Here is a 20,117-nt window from a genome sequence, read left to right as displayed (position 1 = left end):
TACATTTCAGGTATGTTTCAGTACAAGACTGCAGTTCTTAAATTACTTTGTTGTACAACCCCCCCCCCCCCCCCCCCCAAACGATGTCGGCTCTCAAAATTATTGGTGCCCTATGCCGTCAGCTCTCAAAAGTATTGGCGCCCTGCACCTCCAACTCTCAAAAGTATGGGCGCCCTGCGCCGCTGGCTCTCAAAAGTATTGGTGCCCTGAGCATCCAGTTCTCAAAAATATTGGTGCCCTGCATTTCCTGCTCTCAAAAGTATTGGCACCCTGTGCGTCCGGCTCTCAAAAATATTGGCGCCCTATGCTCTCAGCTCTCAAAAGTATTGGCGCCCTACGCTTCCGGCTTTCAAAAGTATTGCTGCCCTACAATGTTGGCTCTCAAAAGTATTTGTGCCCTTCGCCGTTGGCACTCAAAAGTATTGGCACCCTATGCCGTCGGCTGTCAAAAGAATTGGCACCCTACGCCAGGGGCTCTCAAAAGTATTGGCGCCCCATCCCTGTTTCGCCACGGCAAGCACCACTCACATTTTCTTCAGGAAATGTACCGGTGTAGTTATTCTTCTTCTTCCACTTTTTTTTGGCATGTAACTAGTCCCGCAGCTTTTGTCAGAGTTCCACGGGTGAGGTGTCAAATCGATCGGCTTATTGAGGAGAGGTGTGTTATGATGTTCATAAGTGATCGGAATGCTGGAATTCCCGGAACGGAAGTTCAAAGTCGGAAAATTTCCCATTGACTTGCATTGAGTTGCGAAAGAATTGCCGCCCTACATGGCGTGCTCTAAAAGAATTGCCTCCGTACACGTCCGGCTCTAAAAATTATTGGCACCCGATCTGTACGGCTCTCAGAAGTATTGGTGCCCTATCTGGAAAGCTTTCAAAACTATTGGTGCCCTATCTGGCTGGCTCTCAAAAACATTGGCACCCCGGATGGCTGGCTCTCCAAAGTATTTTCGCCCTACACAGCGGGCTCTAAAAAGTATTGCTGCACTACAAGGCCATCTCTAACAGTACTGGTGCCTGAGAGTTATATGCATGATTTTCTGTATGCTATTCATTATATTACTCTGTTATACCTTTACTACATTTCAGGTAGCAGAAATGTGTTAATTTAAGAATTATGTCAATGAGAAACTCAAATCATGTTAATGAGAAATCTTTTAAATAGAATATCAATGCATTTATTGACTTATAACAAATTGTCCATTCATCCATCCATTCTCTGTACAGCTTATCCTAGACAGGGTGGCAGGGAGCCTGGAGACTATACCAGGGGACCTGGGGCACAAGGTAGGGAACACCTGGGAAAAAGTGCCAATCCATCACAGGGCACAATCTCGCACACATTGAAACAATTTGGAAATGCCAATCAGCCTATAACGCATGTCTTGTCTATGGGAAGAAACAGTAGTACCCAGAGGAAAGCCATGAAGCACTGGAAAAACATGCAAGCTCTGTGCACTTAGGGCAGATGCAGGAATTGAACCCCCAACCCTGGAGGTGCAAGGCAAGTGGACTAACCACTAACCCATCATGCCACCCTTATAATGAACTATTACTTGGCCAATTGGATATTTGACTGTGTTTATTCATTGTTTTGATAAATAATTTCCAGTCAATCTTTTAGCATGGGTTCTGGTTTCCAAATAAGTTGGGACAGTATGGAAAATACAAAAAACAAAAAAACAAAGAGTCATTTGAAAATTTAATTCACCCTGTACTATATTGAAAACACATGAAAGAAAGACAGATCAGCATTAAATGGAGATTTTTGAGTTTTTCTGAGCTAGTATTGATAAAACCTAGCTGAAAGTAAAAAGGGCTCTTCATAGGTATAACTAAAAGTTAGATTGTGTATGAGTTTCCTGGTTTTTGCTAGATGATTCCCACTGTTGTTTCCTATATGCTGCCACCAAGATGCAAGCCATTAGTGATATGCCACTCAATGAGGAAAGTCTCCTCTTCCTGGGCATTATTTAGAGGCCTGCCAGTCTATCACTGCGTGCCTTCTCCAGGTTCTTCAGGGTTAGAATTGCCCTCCAAGTCATGTCACCTGTCAGTCCATCCACTCTAATTTGATTATGTAAATTTTTGTGGAAAGTATGCAAACAAAGACGTCATCAAACATGAAAATGACAAGCAGCATCTCAATTAGTCAGATGTTGCAGAAAGACTTTGAAGAACAGTGAGATGTCGAAAGCTGCAACACTGAGTGTTTACCTCCGTAGCATTTCAGGTATGTTTCAGAACTCTTCTGCAATACTTCAGTGATTTCCTACCACTTGTAAATGTAAATATTTTGTTTAGTTTTATGTGTTGGGATAATGTATTATGTTAGGCATATCAGTATTCTTTAGAACCTGGACATACTAACGTTTATACCCTGGAAGGGTTATTGCGACTTTAGAAGCACAAAATTTAGTACCAGAACCATTAAGTAAATGATGTTAGATAATTTAATGTCATGTAATATGTCATGGAAATTTTTTGTGTCATTTACCACTTATACCAGCTCTGTCCCAGTACTGATGAGCCTAAATACTGACTGAAAGATTTCACAAATGTTATTCCTGGGCAAGTATGAGTCTAAATGCTGAACTACAACCTTTTATAGGATCCTGGAAACAAAGGGGAGGTTTGATAATGCACTATAAACAAATTCAGGTTTTTCAATCAGTGGTTTAATAACTGCTAGTTTAAAGGATTAAAGTACATCAGGGATGAGTTGATTATATTTGATAAAGAATTGATTGCTTCTGGTACTATCTGTTTGAGGAGGAAATGTATAGGTAAGGCATCTAGTAAAAAAGTTGATTTGAAATTAGTTCAATCTGTTGGGCGGAAGTAAAGGATTCTAATCTTTCTACTGACATGACTATATTGTTTTCTACATAGATAGTTATCATATTGTCCAACTTTAATACTCAGAATATTCACAATTTTTTCATAGAAAAAAATTCATAAAATCATTGCCACTCCAGACCGTTTACTCTCTTTCCATGCAATTTTGAGTACTACTGATTTGGTTTTATTCCATTTACGTTCTAACTTGTTTGAGTGGTCTGTTTCAAGGTGCGTATGATCGTAATATCATAGTACTCTTTTTTCGCTCTAATTATTTAAGTGGGGTTGTATCATCTAGAAAGTAGCGGAATATGTGTGTATATTCAATATGGGTGTTCACTCGCCTGATTGAGTTCTGTGGGTTCAGACTGAACAAATCAAGGTCAACAACTCTGAGAAATTTTCAATAAAACTATATAGTAGTTGTTGATTGTACACTTGATGTGGTAACATGGCATGATGTATATATTATGACACATATGAAATGAAATGAAGTAATGATCTGAGTCAGTATTAAATTAATGGTCATATTATGATTTGCTGAGTATAAAATGGATGCAAATTCTGTTCTCCTGGAATATATCTAAGTATCATTCAATCTGAAGTGGTCCCATACAGCTTGCTTCACCGTTTCCTAATTTATTTATTTATTTATTTATTTTGAGGGATTACCACTATTTAGTGGCATTGCAAATCCACCAGGTTTTATTTAGTTATTTTATTTTACTTGGTTTAACTATGACGGCTATCTTCATGTCATGGCACACAACAAATTTTGGTTATACAGCTGTTTATGGACACCTCAACATCATGGCTCAGGATTTTCCTAGCTCCTTGGTACAAAAACTGATCTCTAGAGCACATTACAAGGTAAATGTAATGTACCTTGCACATTCTTGTTCCTTTGTCAGAACTTGAGTCCAAATATAATTGTCAAAGATTGCTCACAGTTCCACTTCTAAAAGTGTCGATTTTCCACAAGATTTCTACCAGCTCTAGCTCTGTAACCAGTGGAAACTCAAAACTTTTACAGCAGAGTGCTACTGTAGAGGACTTATTCTTGTGAAAATTTCAGTTCATATCTAGTCCCCCACCAGAGATATTCAACCTGAAAGTGAAAGGATTTTTTTTTTTTAATTGCACTCTCTCACCCCCTCAAAAAAGTCTCAAACTTGAAATGTTCTGCATGCACAATATACTTACCTAGGTACCATCTAAAAAATTAAGAGTGAAACTCAAACCCTTCCTAAAATAAGTATCCTAAAAGTGGAACTGTGAGCAATCTTGAGTATTACATTTGGACTAAGTACATGTCCATGTACCTTGTAATATGCTCTAGAGAACAGTTTTTGTTCCAAGGAGCCCAGAGCGTCTTGAGATGAGATATTGAGATTTCTGTAAACAACTGTATAAGCAAAAAGGTGGCCGTCATAGTTAAACTAAGTAAAATAAAATAAAATTATAAAATGGTGGTTTTGCAATGTCAATACATAGAGGTAATCACAAAAAAAGTAGAATTTAAAATGGTCGAGCAACCAACTTTACAATTATTGGACCACTGAAGATGGAATGAACCCTGTCTAAAGCTTCCCGTGAACCATGGATCTCTCACTCACACAGATAAAGCTATTATTAACAATAAAAGAATTATGACATACTTAACAAGCCCAGTGCTGGAGAGGTTGGTTGTATTACACTTATCCTTTCTCATAGCTTTCTGGTGAGGATTTCACAAAGGAGTATTTCTGGTGAGGCTTGACAAAGCCAACATACTGTTCTGCTGTATAAGTTGTTTTTTTTGTTTTTGTTTTTTGTTTTGTTTTAAATTAGTGGCCACTATTTCTATTTCACATCATTATTATAATTATCAATTTTAGTAGTGTTTGATATGAAAAGCTTCACTATTATAATTGCCCGTACTTCTTCTTCTTCTTGTTCCTCCTCTTCTTCTTCTTCCTCTACTTATTATTATTATTATTGGTGCTTGCGAAGCAAACACTCAGCTCAGTGAGGAGAATTATCACTGCTGAGGGATTTTATTTATTTCTTCTATTTTATTTCTTATTTCTTAGAGTTTACCAACATCAATGATGAAACAGCATCTGTTCACACTCCTGTTTTTCACAGGTGAGTGAAGTTTGTGTGTGTGTGTGTGTTTGCATACTGGTCAAAATGTTTAGACGTTTTTTCACCATGGCAGTCAACCCTGGAAATGTTTGTTATATACATATATAATATTGTTATACCTTTTTGTTGACATTGAAGGATTAATATACTTTACAAGAATGTCAGTTTTTTCTAACTGAATGTTATTGTGTATCTCGCTGAGCTTTTAAGATACAGATTTCAAAAGTAGGTAAAAGTCTAATGGGAAAAGTCAATACTATAGTACACAAAAAAGAATATGCACATTTGTATGTATACAGTACTTTATTTTTGTAGCAATGTGTTACATGTTAACAAAAAAAAATCACATTTGTATGTCTATGTTTACACATTTCTTACATGTAAAGTCATATATATATATATATATATATATATATATATATATATATATATATATATATATATATATATATATATATATATATATATATAAAATGCACAGAAAATTGCCACAAATGACATCTATCATATAGCAGTAACTGAGGCGGAAGCAAGTGCAGATAAATGTGTTTTATTAAGGAGGCAGGCAGACAAATCCAAAACGTGATGCAGAGACGTAATCAAAAACATCTGGCTTACGCATGTAACCCTGGTCCTGACAAGGGAATGAGACGTTGCGTTTAGCATAAAAGTATGGGAGCGCCCTTGCGCCCTGAAGCTTGTGTAAAATCATTCCTCTATTTATAGGCCTGCCATGATCAGGTGACGTGGCAATTAAGCATGTCGCGTGATATATATATGGCACCTGTGAACCACGCCATCAGTCTCTATTATCTGAAGTGAAGATGCAATTCACAGGCCTGCCCTGGTATGACAAAGCCACGCAACATCTTGTTCCCTTCTCATGGAACAGGGTTACATACGTAACCCAGACATTCCCTTTCAAAGGGAACTTCGACGTTGCGTTAGCATAACAGTATGGGAACAAGAATACCCACTCCATCATACCGAGGGTACAGCCTGTTCAAAAAGACCCAAGCCCGAGGGTCACTGCAAGACACTTGAGCCTGGCCTGGAATGAATAGCCAGGCTGTAATAACGAATGAATGTATATGGCGTAGAAAGTCACCCTGCAGGAGCACACACATCCTTTAAGGATAACCCATGGGACAAAGCCTTTGAGCAGGTGAGTGCCCTAGTGGAATGAACCTTTATGCCCAGAGGCATAGCGAGACCGCGCGCTTCATAAGCAATAGAGATTGCTTCCACTATCCAATTAGAGATGTGCTGCTTTGACACAACATCACCTCTACTGTCGCCGCCAAAGCAGACCAGCAACTACTCCAACTTACGCCGCTGGCAGGAGTGGTGGACGTAAGTACAGAGAGTCCTTACTGGACACAGCAGGTGCATTCTCTCTTGTTCTGGTGTGAGGAACGGAGGAGGGCAGAAAGCCTGCAACACCACTGGCTGGGCAGCAGATGTAGGCACTTTAGGAATATAATCCGGCCTAGGATACAGGAAAGCCTTGGCTAGTCCAGGGGCAAAGTCAAGGCAGGAAGGGGCAACAGAGAGAGCTTGTAGATCTCCCACTCGCTTGAGAGATGTCAGGGCCAGCAGAAGAGCTACCTTTAGAGTCAGAAGCTTCTCAAAGGCTGACTCTAAGGGCTCAAATGGGGCCCCTGACAGACCTTCCAAGACCACAGAAAGGTCCCAGGAAGGTATGCATGGCCTGCAGATGGGCCTCAGCTGCCTGACACCACGCATGAACTTCAAAGTTAGAGGATGTTGCCCACGGAGGCTCCAACAACAGGGGCGTGGCTGGCCGAATTGGTGGACACGTATACTCGTATATGTACGTATATGTAGAAGGAGCCAACCCTGCTGAGAAATGTCCTTGTAGGAACTCCAGGACTGTAGCTATTGCGCAGTTCACTGGGTCTAGCTCACGTTCCTCACACCACAAGACAAAAAGCTGCCACTTGAGCATACACAATTTCCTTGTGGATGGTCGTCTAGCATTTAACATGGTCTCTACAACCTCAGTTATGAGACCAGGATCTATGAGCTGGGGCCCCTCAGGGGCCAGACCCACAGTTTCCATAGTTCTGGCCGAGGGTGATAAATCAGCCACACTGAGACTGTAGATCCCTGCAGACGGGACTCTCCCAAGGAATACCGCCGAGCAGGATATTATCTCAGAGAATCATATTCGAGCTGGCCAATAAGGTTCTACTAGCAGCAGACATAGACGGTCTTTGCGAAATCTCGCTAGAACTTGTGGGAGCAGAGCGACTGGGGGAAAATCATATAGACGTGACCTCGGCCACGTGTGCACCATGGCGTCCAGCCCCAGTGGTGTGGGAGGAGTGAGGGCGAACCACATCGGGCAGTGTATTATCTCCTCAGAGGCGAACACATCCACTTCCACTTGTCCGAACTTCTGATACGGACTACACCACTTGTGGATGGAGCTTCCTCAGCCCCTGCCTTGACAGGATGTCTGCCCCACATTCCAGTTGCCCAGAATGTACATTGCATGCACTGACAAGAACTTTTCCTCTGCCTAGAGAAATATTAGTTGCGCCTGCCTGAACAGGGGGCGTGAATGTAACCCTCCCTGGTGGTTGATATATGAGACCACCGCTGTGTTGTCAGACACAACTAACACATGGTGACCTTTCAACTGAGGAAGAAAGACTTTCAGTGCTAGGAATACGGAATTCTAGCTGATTTATATGCCACTACAGATGAGGGTCGCCCCAAAGACCATGAGCTGGACAGTCATCTAAGGTTGCACCCCAGCTCGTGAGGGAGGCGTCTGTCATTACCTTCTTGCGATAAGAAGATGCCTCTAGAGTGTGACCCAAGGCTAGAAACTGGGGACACCTCCAAATACTCAGAGCATGTAGGCATCGCAGTGTGACACTGATTACTCTCAGAGGTTTCATCCTCAGCTGAAATTCTGGACTTTTCAGCCACCATTAAAACAGTCTCATATGCAATAGGCCCAACGGTATGATGTTGACTGCTGCTGCCATAAGACCCTACAGTCTCTTGTAGAGACTGGAGGGGATGCCCAGACCCAACTTTATCTTGCTCAAAGTTGATAGGATCAATCCTACACGTGTTGGGGATAGAAACGCCCTCACCATAGTAGAATCCCACATAAGCCCTAGAAAAGTTGTCCTCTGCACTGGAGAAAGCATCATTTTCTTGAGGCTCAACCTGAGCCCCAAGCTCCTCATGTGGGTGAGAACAACATCTCGATGTTGAAGTGCCAGTTCCCTGGATTGTGCTAGAATTAACCAGTCGTCCAGGTAGTTTAGTACACAGATGCCCTGGAGTTGCAAGGGAACCAGAGCAGCATCCATGCACTTTGTGAAGGTCCAAGGGGATAAAGCTAGCCCAAAGGAAAGAACCCAAAATCGGTATGCGTTGTCTCCAAACGTGAAACTCAGGAACTTCCTGTGACTGGGCGATATTTCTATGTGGAAATATGCATCTTTCAGATCTGTTGTCACAAACCAGTCCTCGGACTGAATCTGTGGCACGATAAGTTTGAGCATCAGCATCTTGAACCAGTATGTCTGAAGAGTACGGTTCAGATGACGCAGATCTAAAATTGGCCGCATACTCCCATCTTTTTTGCGGACCAGGAAAAAACAGCTGTAAAAATCTCCCTCCCTTAGGGAACGGGTTACATGTTCTATGGCCCCTTTGTCCAAAAGGGAACTTATTTCCTGCACTAACATTGGGCTCTGCTCTGTGCTGACAACTGTGGTGAGCACACCTTTGAACCGGGTGGGTCGAGCTCTGAACTGGACCCAGTAACCCTTTTCTATGGTAGACAGAATGGAGACACATTTGGCAATAGTTTCCACACTGCCAGATGGTGTTTTATTGATGGTAACTCTTCCTCATTCTATTGGAGGGAAAGCATCAGATTTTCATTGCTCTGCTCTCCATGATGAAACAGGAGCAAGGAGTAACACACCTCCTGAATTCCTCTATACTATGCCTGTTTGCTCGTCGGTGCAGAGGTGTGCTCACCCCAGTAGTCAGCACAGACCAGAGCCCGACGTTAGCGCAGAAAGTAAGTTCCCTCTTGGACAGAGGGGCCATAGAACATGTACCCCGTTCCCTGAGGGAGGGAAGTTTTTACAGCCGTTATTTGCCGGTCCGCAAAAAAATAGAGGAGTATGCGGCCAATTTTAGATCTGCGTCATCTGAACTGTACTCTTCAGTCATACAGGTTGAAGATGCTGACGCTCTAGCTTCATTTATGTGGCCATTTTGGGGCAACATCCTCTAACTTTGAGGTTTATGCAGTGTCAGGCAGCTGAGGCCCATCTGCAGACAACTCATACCTCTGAGAAGCTTCTGACTCTAAAGGTAGCTGTTATGCTGGCCCTGACATCTCTCAAGCAAGTGGTAGATCTACAAGCTCTCTCAGTTGCCTCTTCCTGCCTTGCCTTTACCCCTGGATTAGCCACGGCCTTCCTGCATCCTACATGTGCCTACGTCTGCTACCCAGCCTGTGGTGTTGCAGGCTTTCTTCCCTCCTCCGTTCCTCACACCAGAACAAGAGAGGATGCATCCGCTGTGTCCAGTAAGGACTCTCTGTACTTACGTCCACTGCTCCGGCCAGTGGCGGAAGTCGGAGCAGCCCCTGGTTTGCTTGGCAGTGACAGAAGAGGTGATGCTGTGTCAAAGCAGCGCATCTCTAATTGGATAGTGGAAGCAATCTCTATCACTTATGAGGGGCACGGTCTCGCTACGCCTCTGGGCATAAGGCTCATTGCACTAGGGGGGCCAGTTCCTCAAAGGCTTTGTCCCATGGGGTAACCTTACAGGATGTGTGTGCTGCTGCAGGGTGGTCTACGCCACGCACATTCATTCAATATTACAGCCTGGCTATTCTTTCCATCCCGGGCTCGAGTGTCTTGCAGTGACCCGCGGGCTTGGGTCTTTTTGAACATGCCGTACCCTCGTGTCATGCTAAATGCAACGTCTCGTTCCCTTCTCAGGGAACAGGGTTACATGTGTGACCCAGACGTTGTGTGGAAAAAAATCTAATTTGAAAATTGAGCCAAAAACTGAAACATGTTGGATTACAAGAGGTAGGTAGTTTCAAAATTATGGAGTTAAGGAAGGTGTTTTTTATAAACAGCAAAAGAAAAATCAGTGTTTCTTTTGTTTTGTTTGGTTTTCACCTAAGAAAACTATAATACCATATTTTACACTGAACAGTATAATTAAACAAGGAAGCCATAGCTGTAAGATTGCATAAAATCTTTTAAAACTATTCTCCACAGGAGTTGTCCCCCTTGCTCAATCTGTGAACCGTACGTACTTTCTGGTCCAGCAAGGAAGAAATTGGACTGATGCTCAGATTTACTGCCAAGCCACATACACTGACTTGGCTATCATCAAAAGTAATGATGACGTGATCCAACTACAGAATGAAACACAGAGTCAGAATTTCAATTCCAGTGCTTGGATTGGAATGTACAGTAACCGTTACAGCTGGCACTGGTCCCTTGGATATGAACCAGTGACAAATATATTGGGAAATTGGAAAGTTGCACAGCCAGATAACAATGGTGGAAACCAAAACTGTGGTGCTACATCTCCTTCTGGTTGGTTGGATCTGCCCTGTACTCACATGCGCCCCTTTGTGTGCTTTGATGGTAAAATCTACATATTTTTCACTTTCCCACTGAGTCAGTAGAGAATGTTGTCTTTAGAGAAAAATACAACTGATATGTTTAACTTTGGCATTTATTGCATTTAGGAAATTGTTTACAGCTTCAGTCTTTCTAGGGCAAAATGTGTATAGTGTTTTATTTTTTTTTTAGGGGCCAAGCACCTTATTTATTTATTATTTATTATTATTTATTTCTTCTTCTGCTGCTCTTGAGTCCATGAAAGTTGTATAACCATACATTGGAAAGTTCTGAAATTTGGCACACAACTTTCTGAAAAACCAATGTTACTGCCCAGTCTAGGTTGGGCCGCACAGAGTAACCAGCTCGGGATACAAGTTGATTGATCTTTAAATATTAAATGAGGGAGCCAGGAACAACAACACAACAAAGTGGTTCAAAAAGGTTGTGGTATATTATGTCAGACAATATATACATATAATTATACAAATTAACCAAACAGGTGTATCTTCAGGGTGGGCCAAGGCCAAAATAATAATCAAAAGGATCATATGATTAGGTAGCTAGCTTTATTAAAAGGAAAGAAAAGAAAATACAAATATTCTTCCCTAACTACCTAAGCACGAAACAGAGAAAAAAGGAACCCTCACCCAAAAGAAACGGCAGCCACACCCCTACTGTCGGTGAACCAATTGAACATATAAACAAACTGAAGAGAATACACAAAACAGATATAGGGATAACCAAACTCAAAGTCAAAACCAGACCAAAGTCGAAACCAGAACAGCAGTCAAAATAAAGAATTTAGCCACAAGGGCAAGCACACAAATCAAGCAATCTCCTAACAACAAATCATATAACACCTCCAACATCCCACACATTCTCACTCCATCTCCTTTTTAAGTAGGGCCGCCAATCGGTGAGGTCATCCTGGAGGCGGGAGCAAGGCAAGCTCGGGCAGGCTGAAAGTCTGGAAGGGAGTTTGGACCTGCACACAAAATGTCACACCACACAAAACTTCCCGTCCCAAGATAGCAGGTTGTAATACCAACTTGCTCAAACTCCTACTAGACCATTTGTCTGATTTTCACCACAACCAAATCAGATCATCTTCAGACCATGCCAACAAAAAGTTATGGAATTCAAGTCGATTGGTCAAACCGTTCTTGAATAACGCAAGTACACCAAAATGGACGTGAGGCTATATCTCCAGAAGGCTTTAGTGTACTCAGACCAAATTTAGTATAAGTCATAGTCATCATGACATGAGAGTACCTGGACAGTTTCAAAACAGTGCCTCCTTGTTTTCACAAGATGTGAAAAATGCATAAACAAAAATGTTTGTAACTTCTTAGCAGTTTGTCATAAAATCATGACCATTCTAAAATAATGTTTGTTTATCTCCTTACTTTGCCTCTGTTGTGCTTGGCCTCATAATTGCTGCTTGCAGCTATATTCTTTCTTTGTTTCTGTGAAATTTCCTTTTAACGTTTTTATAATGTAAACCTGTTCACCTTTCCTTTTTTTGTAAGAACTAACTTTTCTTGAATATTCAAGTTTCTTCTGTTTTATTCTCACAGAAACAAAAACCGGCAATGACAGCTACATTTACATAAATAATAGTGTACAATGGCCTGAAGCTCAGGCTTACTGCAGAAAGTATCACACAGATCTGGCTAGTGCGAGAGATGAAAAAGAAAACTCAGTTATACAGAAGCTAGTCTTTGACTGGACATGGTTTGGATTGATAAAAGACCCCTGGAAGTGGGTGGATCATACCAACTTCTCTACTATCAGCTGGATGTCTCGACAACCTGATAATAGCATGCAGAATGAAAATTGTGGTTATATATATATGGGCAAGGCCGCTGATGCACCGTGCACAGATATTTTGCCTTTCTTCTGTTACTCGGGTATGTTAAATATTACTTATATTCAGTAAAATTTAAACTCCTTTTGGAATATAAGTGTAAGTGTATAAGTGTATAAGTGTGTTTGTACATGTTTACATTTCAACATCCAGTAAGCACAAAGCAACAAATCATAAAGATGAAGATCCAGTCCATTCAGGATTTGAATGATCCTGCAGAAAATGCGGCCATCATGGAGAAGGTGGGTCTCATCCTCCACAAGAGCACACTAAAAATGTACATTCCCCTCCTCATTACTGCAGCCAGAACCTGAGAGCCAGAATTTTTACAGCTTTCACAGAGATTTCTTTCAGAGATTAGTGCCTCTATCTTGCATTATTTAGTAATAAAAGTATTATTTTGTTTTTCAGATCAAGCAGAAACTGAAGGATAATGGGATGGTAGAGGGCATCAAGGTGAAATGGAGAGTACAACCAGATGGAGAGGTGTTTCACAAGGAGAAATAAACTAATACTGCAATAGAAAAAGGAGGTCTCTAAGTCTATAGCTGTGTCTCAAATACAGTAATTCTGTAGTGCATTAGTCATTTTTGTTGAGTAGTATGTTTACTCAGTAAATGTAATAAGACGTAGTTCACTATTAGAGGGATGGTGAAGGGGAAATAATTATTTACTCACTTTAAAAATGCATAACTTATATATAGATATTCTTATTGCTTTCCTTATCATTAGCATTAATTAACCAATTTATTCATGATCAGGTAGAATTCATGGACTGTGTGATGTAAGAATCAGTGATTAATGTGCAGGATTAATGTGCATATCTATAAAATGCAAAGCACATTCCTAAAAGATCAAGCACACAGAGGGCTGGAAACAAAATCAAAACATGACAGAAGAGGCAGAAGTGGAAGTTATTTTGACTCACGTCTATGCCAATAAAACATATTTAGTAGTGTACCAGCACCTGAAAAGGTCAACATCTTGAGGTAAATTACAGAAAAGGTTAAATAGGTGTGAATTAAGTGAGGTGAAAAGAATTGCATGACTAGTTTTATTTGTTCTAATTCATGGGTTTGTGTTGGCTGGCTTCCTTTATTTTTCATATTTTTTAATTAATGCCAATGATTGCTTAATGGTTAAGGCTCTGGGTTACTGATCAGCAGATTGGGGTCATGGCTGACCCTGTGCTCTGACCCCAACTTCCTAACAGTCTGGCATATGCAAAGAATGAATTTCACTGTACTGTAACGTATATGTGATAAATAAAGGCTTCTATTCTATTCTTTGAAAAGAAATGGGTTTCACAAAATTTTCTTGATAGTACTCTTAGGCTACATTCACACTGCAGGCAACAGTAGCCCAAATCAGATTTACTGAACAAATCCCATTTTCTTGTTAAGTTATGTGAAACTATATGTGGCCAATATCTGACATTAGTCTGAATAGATCACACTCCTTAACTGTCCCACTTGTGCAAAGCATCAGTGTGTCATGTGATGCGTTCAAGCTTGCTGTGAAAGGGGCATATTATTCGGCCATGCCCACTTGTATGGTTCACATCATTGGTTACTTTAAATTGAATTTCTTTCTTTCAAAGTTAATTTTATTGTTTTTTTTTTCATACAAATCACATTTAACACAATCCCTCAACCATCACAGACTATTCCCAGAATCATTCCCATGCTGACCATTATGAGATGAATCGAAGAATAATACAAAATGTATTTGCCCCATCCTGATTTCTTCTGTTTATGTGTATATATCATACTAATCATACATTACAATACAACATAAAAGAAAGGCAACCTGAGTAAACACACAATACAGTTTTTATTTATTTATTCATTTATTTTTATTGAAGAAAAAAGTTATCGAATACCTATCACCCATGTGAAAAACTAATTGCTCCCTTAAACTTAAAATCTGGTTGTGCCACCTTCAGCAGGAATAACTGCAACCAAACGCTTCCTATAACATGAGCTCAGTCTTTCACTTACTTCTAACACTAGGACTTTGGATCATTGTCTTGCTGCATAATCCAGTTGCGCTTGAGTTTCAACTTACAGACTGAAGACCAGACATTCTCATTTAGGATTTTCTGGTAGAGAGCAGAATTCATGTTTCCCTCAATTATTTCAAGTTGCCCAGGCCCTGAAGCAGCAAAGCATCCCCACACCATCACACTGCTACCACACTACCACTCCAGTCATGATAGTGGAGTCATGAACAGTGATCTTTATTGATGCAAGAGAGGCCTGTAGGTCCTTTGATCTAGTCCTTGGCTCTTTTGTGACGTCCTGGATGAGTTGTCGCGGTGCTCTTGGAAGAATTTTGGAAGGTCGACCACTTCTGGGAAGGTTCACTACTATGCAGAGTTTTTCCATTTGGAGATAATGGCTCTCACTGTAGTTCTATGGAGTCCCAGAGCTTTGAAATAGCTTTATAACCCTTCCCAGACTGATGTATTTCAATCATCATCCTCATCCTCATCCTCATCATTTCTGGAATTTCTTTCAACTTTGGCATAGTGTGTTAATAGGTAAGACCCAAGGCACCAAATCCATAGAGGCAGGGGGTCTATCACAACTGACAGGTCCCAAGGTACAGACTGAGCAATGATGCCCCTGAAACAGTACAACATATAGTAATATGTAGTAGGGTATAGTAGGGTGTAAGAGGTATAATCAAATGGCTGGGATAGTGTACAGAAACATCTGTGCCGTGTATGGGTTAGAAGTCCCCAAGCCCAATGGGACACACCACAGAAAGTGGGTGAGAACAGTAGAGTTAACATCCTGTGGGACTTTAAGTACCAGAGTGACAACCAGCTGCATGCTAACCAATCAGACATAGTGATGGTTGACAAGGAGCAGAAGATGGCAGTTGTGATCGAAGTGGCAATCCCATCTGATAGTAACATCAGGTAGAAAGAGCATAAGAAGATCGAGAAGTATCAGGGCCTGAAGGAACAAGACATTTGGAAGATGAAGTCCCAGTGTGGTCCCAGTGGTCATAGGAGCATTAGGGGCTATGACCCCCAAACTGCAAGAGTGGCTCCAGCAGATGCCCGGTACATCTGAGGTCTCTGTCCAGAAGAGCACAGTCCTAGGAAGACCTGAGATAGTGTGCAGAACCCTCAAACTCCCAGGCCTCTGGTAGAGGAGCTTTGAGGAAGACACTGCCTTTGACTTGGTCATTCCAAAACATAAACTTTATTCTTCTTTAACCATTCTTTGGTAGAACAAATTGTATGCTTATGGTTGTTGTCTTGCTGCATGACCCACTTTCTGTTGAGATTCAGTTCACGGCCAGATGTCATGACATTTTTGTTTAGAATTTGCTGGTATACTGTAATTCAGAATTCATTGTTCCATCAATTCTTATGCTGGAATGCAGTGTTTTCCTTTCTCCAAACATAACACTTCTCATTTAAACCAAAAATTCTATTTTGGTCTCATCCGTCCACAAAATATTTTTCCAGTTGCTTTCTGGCTTGTCCAAGTGATCTTTAGCAAACTGCAGATGGGCAACAATGTTTTTTTGTTTTTTTTTCTCCTTGCAGCATTGTTGTTCAATGTTCTCCTGATAGTAGATTCATGAACATTAACATTAACCAATGTGAGAGAGTCCTTTAGTTGCTTAGAAGTTACCCTGGGTTCCTTTGTGACCTCGCAGACTATTACATATCTTGCTCTTGGAGTGATCTTTTTTGTCCACCTGGGAGGGTAACAATGACCTTGAATTTCCTCCATTTGTATACAATCTATCTGAATGTGGATTGAAGTTCAAACTCTTTAGAGATGTTTTTTTAGGAACAGATCCCTGTTCTTTAAATAAAACAGGGTGCTCACTCACACCTTATTGTCATCCCATTGATTGAAAACACCTGACTCTAATTTCACCTTCAAATTAACTGCAAATCTTAGAGGTTCACATACTTTTGCCACTCACAGATATGTAATATTGGATCATTTTCCTCAAAAAATAAATGACCAAGTGTAATATTTTTGTCTTATTTGTTTAATTGGGTTCTCTGTCTACTTTTAGGAAAATCTGATGATGTTTTAGGTCATATTTATGCAGATTGTATAGAAAATTCTAAACTTTCAAAGCAAACTTTCAAGCACCACTGTATTAAGCATAATTAATACATCTGCACAAATAAAAAGAACAGATGAGATTACAATATCTTGCCAGTTGACATTTGTAATCCTGACAATTGTAAAGTGTAAGACAATTGTGAAGCTGTGTCTATGAGGTAGACTTCATGGTCAGTATGCCCCAGGGTTGGACGAGATCTGAATATAAAGGAATCAAGTATGTAGCATTTTTGAAAAGCAAGCTCCACAAAATTAATCAAACAGTAGGCATAGTAGTTGGGTCAAATTGTCCCTTCACTTTTCTATACTTAACTTCTTATACACAGCTACACAGCGGCATCTACTGGCAAATATAAATCTCAGACACAACATTTCCCTCTTAACAGAATTACAGGCAACTTTCACCCACATTTCAGGTTGGTTCTACCTGATCCAGTAGTGATGGTGATCGAACATAGTCTCTACACTTGAATACTTTGGTTTTACTACAACATTTATAGTTAGTGAATGGTTTCATCTTGCTCTTACATGCAGCAACTCTCTCACACACATCACATGACTTTCTGTGATGGAAGAGTTTGCATCTACCTCGCATAGCAAGCTCAAATGGAGACAGGCCTGTTGTAGTATGTGACATCGCTCTGTTATTTTGTAAGTAATTCACAAGCTTTCCACAAACTGTTAACATATATAATAATAATAATAATGATTATTATTATTAAGTATTATTATATATTATATTATAATTATATAATAATAATAATAATAATAATAATAATAATAATAATTATTATTATTATTATTATTATTATTATTATTATTATAATGATGATGATGATGATGATGATGATGATGATGGTGGTGCTGGTGGTGATGATATATTATAATTAATAATTAATCATTAATAATAGATAACCTGAAGATTGCTGTGAATGGTCCCAACTGGATACCCTAAGAATTGCTGTGAATGTTTCCATCTAGATACCATTAAGATTTATGTGGATGGTCCCAACTGAATACCTTAAAGAGGGCTGTGGATTGTGGATATGGTGAAAATGGCTGTGTATGTTCCTACTGGGATATCCTAAAGTTTACTGTAAAGATTGCTTACCATAAAAACTGTTGTGGTTGGTCCCACCTGTGGATGCTCCTGCCTGAATGGTCCCAGCTGTTCCCTGAGAAGGGAACTCGACGTTCATGAGCTCCACACTGTGGGAAGCGCCCTCGTGTGTGAACAGCATCTGAAGCTTGTGTAACATCATGCCTATTTATAGGCCTGCCATGATCAGGTGGCGTGGCAATTAAGCATGTCACATGATATAAAAACAGCACCTGTGAGCCTCTATTATCTTCAGTGAGACTGCATGGCGGTCGTTTGTTTAATGCTCGCAAAAAGACGCTTCATTTCCTTTCTATATTTTCAACAAAAAAAAGAAAGAAAACTCTTACTTTTCTGTCTCTTTAAAAACAGAGAAAAAAGAATGACCGAGAGAGAATTCAGGGAGTGTGTCACACCTTGCTCCGGTTTCATCACAGGGAACGGATAGACACACTTTCTGTGTGAAGTGTCTAGGGGTGGAGCATGCCACAGCAGCCCTTGAAGGGTCTGACTGTGTGCATTGTGAATGTCTTACAATCAGGCAGCTCCACTCGTGGCTTGCGCTCTTCTCGGCCGAAGGAAGTTTGGTTTCAGAGCCTCACGGATCTGGATCTCAGGTCCTGGGGATCTTGTATGGAGCTGGAAGAAGAGCCAGAGATGAACGCTGCTATATTTCTTGCTCTGTCTTCTGGGTACAGCTCTCTGCCAGATTTTGGAGCTCGTGTCACGACTGCTCCTTCCGCTATGGAAAGCCAAAACACCATCTCTGACTCTGAGGAGCCAGTAGGGGTTGCCATTGCACCAAAAACACAGAGCAGCTCCCAAGCATATAAAGAGCTGCTTGAAGTGATTACTAGGGAAGTTGAAAAACTAAATCTAGACTGGCCCAGAGAAGAGGAAGTGGTTCGAAGCAAGCTGGATGAGCTCTTACTCCCCAGTGAAAATAAATCTCCCTCACACTGCAGAAAACTAATATCCCCTTGCACCTTCACAAAGTGCATAGATGCTGCTCTGGATCCCTTGCAACTCCAGACTACCTGGATGACTTACGAGCACGTTCCAGGGAACTGATGTTTCAGCATTGAGATGATGTTCTCACCCACATGAGGAGCTTGGGACTCAGGTTGAACCTCAAGAAAATTATGCTTTCTCTAGTGCAGAGGACAACTTTTCTAGGCGTTATATGGGATTCTACTATGATGAGGGCGTTTCTATCCCCAACATGTGTAGGGTCAATCCCTATCAACATTGACCAAGATAAAGCTGGGTCTGGGCATCCACTCCAGTCTCTGTGAGAGACTTTTGGGGCTTATGGCAGCAGCAGTGAAGCAGCATCGAGTCTATTCCCCCCCCCCGCACTGCTCCCGTGCTCCTCATGCTCAATTAAAGGGCAAGTAGAAAGATTTAAATGAATTGAGTGACAAAAAGTAGTATATATTGCACAGAAAATGTAGAGTAGTATGTTTCATATGCAGTTAATGTTAATATGAGTTAACATCATCATCAAAAAAAAAAAAGTTTATATTAGGCCTATATATTACCAGTTTGATGTTCAATGATGAAGTAGAAATGCTTTTGTTTGTGGTGATTGAATGTGAAACTAACAGGAGGTTTTGTATAATTCAGTCAATGTTAATATGAATTAATAACATTCAATAAGTTAAGAAATCTTTCTTTAATCGTCAGAATTGAGTTAATGTGTTGATGTTAATTAGAGTAATGTGTTTTCTGTTTACAAGACCAGTTACTGTGAAACAATATCTATAATTCAATATTTTAGCGAATCAAAATATCAAATATCTTACTGCAATATTGCACCTATATTGCACCAATTTTGCACAACAGTGCAGTCTTTTCTATGAAAATCTCCATTGAAGGCAAAACATTCCCCACCAACTCCACTGACATATGATACTGTGATGGATTCAAGTACACAGTATAACAGACTTTAAGCCAGTTAGCAGCTTGGCTGCTTTTTAGTACGACAAGTCAGACACTACTAATGTTGTAGACCTGATTTTGGAAAAGTCTTTAGATGCTCTTATTTATGAAGAGAGATTGCACATTAAAAGAAGGCCAGACCAACAGAACACACAGATCTATACTTCAATAACAAACACGTGTGCTATTTTAAAAACCACCAGCTGCCACTGATGTGGATTTCTCATTTGTAAGTTGCTTTGGATAAAAGCGTCTGCTAAATGAATAAATGTAATGTAAATGTAAATGTGGATGTTTCCACTTGGAAACCCTAATGATTGCATTTTTGAAAAACAGTTTTATGCCCAAGTCTCACCCCTTCATTATTGGATATCTTCACTTGGATATTGGAGATTTGAATAAAAAAAAAATCTTCTGTACATCATAAAAAACACTGATGCTCATATTAAAGGTTCCTTTATGTTCTCTGACTTTATAGTATACAG

The 20,117-nt window shown here is 40.4% G+C and overlaps 1 protein-coding gene across 2 annotated transcripts; it reads left to right on the top strand.

Annotated features, from left to right (window-relative positions):
• Positions 1 to 121: 121 nt before the first annotated feature.
• LOC108270269 (P-selectin) lies at positions 122 to 13,881 on the top strand. Of its 2 annotated transcripts, XM_017476789.3 has the most exons (6): positions 122 to 2,236; positions 4,917 to 4,971; positions 10,269 to 10,643; positions 12,200 to 12,532; positions 12,643 to 12,731; positions 12,901 to 13,881. In XM_017476789.3, exons 2-6 carry the CDS (start codon positions 4,932 to 4,934, stop codon positions 12,994 to 12,996), a joined length of 933 nt encoding a protein of 310 aa, XP_017332278.1. In that variant the 5' UTR covers positions 122 to 2,236; positions 4,917 to 4,931; the 3' UTR covers positions 12,997 to 13,881. The 2 variants fall into 2 exon arrangements, with proteins under 2 accessions (XP_017332278.1, XP_053538724.1); XM_053682749.1 differs by lacking the exon at positions 122 to 2,236 and having other exon boundaries at positions 4,267 to 4,971.
• Positions 13,882 to 20,117: the final 6,236 nt, after the last annotated feature.

The sequence above is a fragment of the Ictalurus punctatus genome, chromosome 9 (assembly GCF_001660625.3).
Source record: "Ictalurus punctatus breed USDA103 chromosome 9, Coco_2.0, whole genome shotgun sequence".
NCBI lineage: Eukaryota > Metazoa > Chordata > Actinopteri > Siluriformes > Ictaluridae > Ictalurus > Ictalurus punctatus.
Note: the sequence above shows the minus strand (reverse complement) of the source record. Positions and strands in the feature narration are given on the sequence as shown.

Bases quoted from the DNA above. Each gene is read 5' to 3' on its own strand.
- LOC108270269 (XM_017476789.3), top strand. From the start codon at position 4,932: ATGATGAAACAGCATCTGTTCACACTCCTGTTTTTCACAG. The intron at 10,644-12,199 runs GTAAAATCTACA...TTATTCTCACAG, and splicing joins CCCCTTTGTGTGCTTTGATG to AAACAAAAACCGGCAATGAC. The intron at 12,533-12,642 runs GTATGTTAAATA...TTCAACATCCAG, and splicing joins GCCTTTCTTCTGTTACTCGG to TAAGCACAAAGCAACAAATC.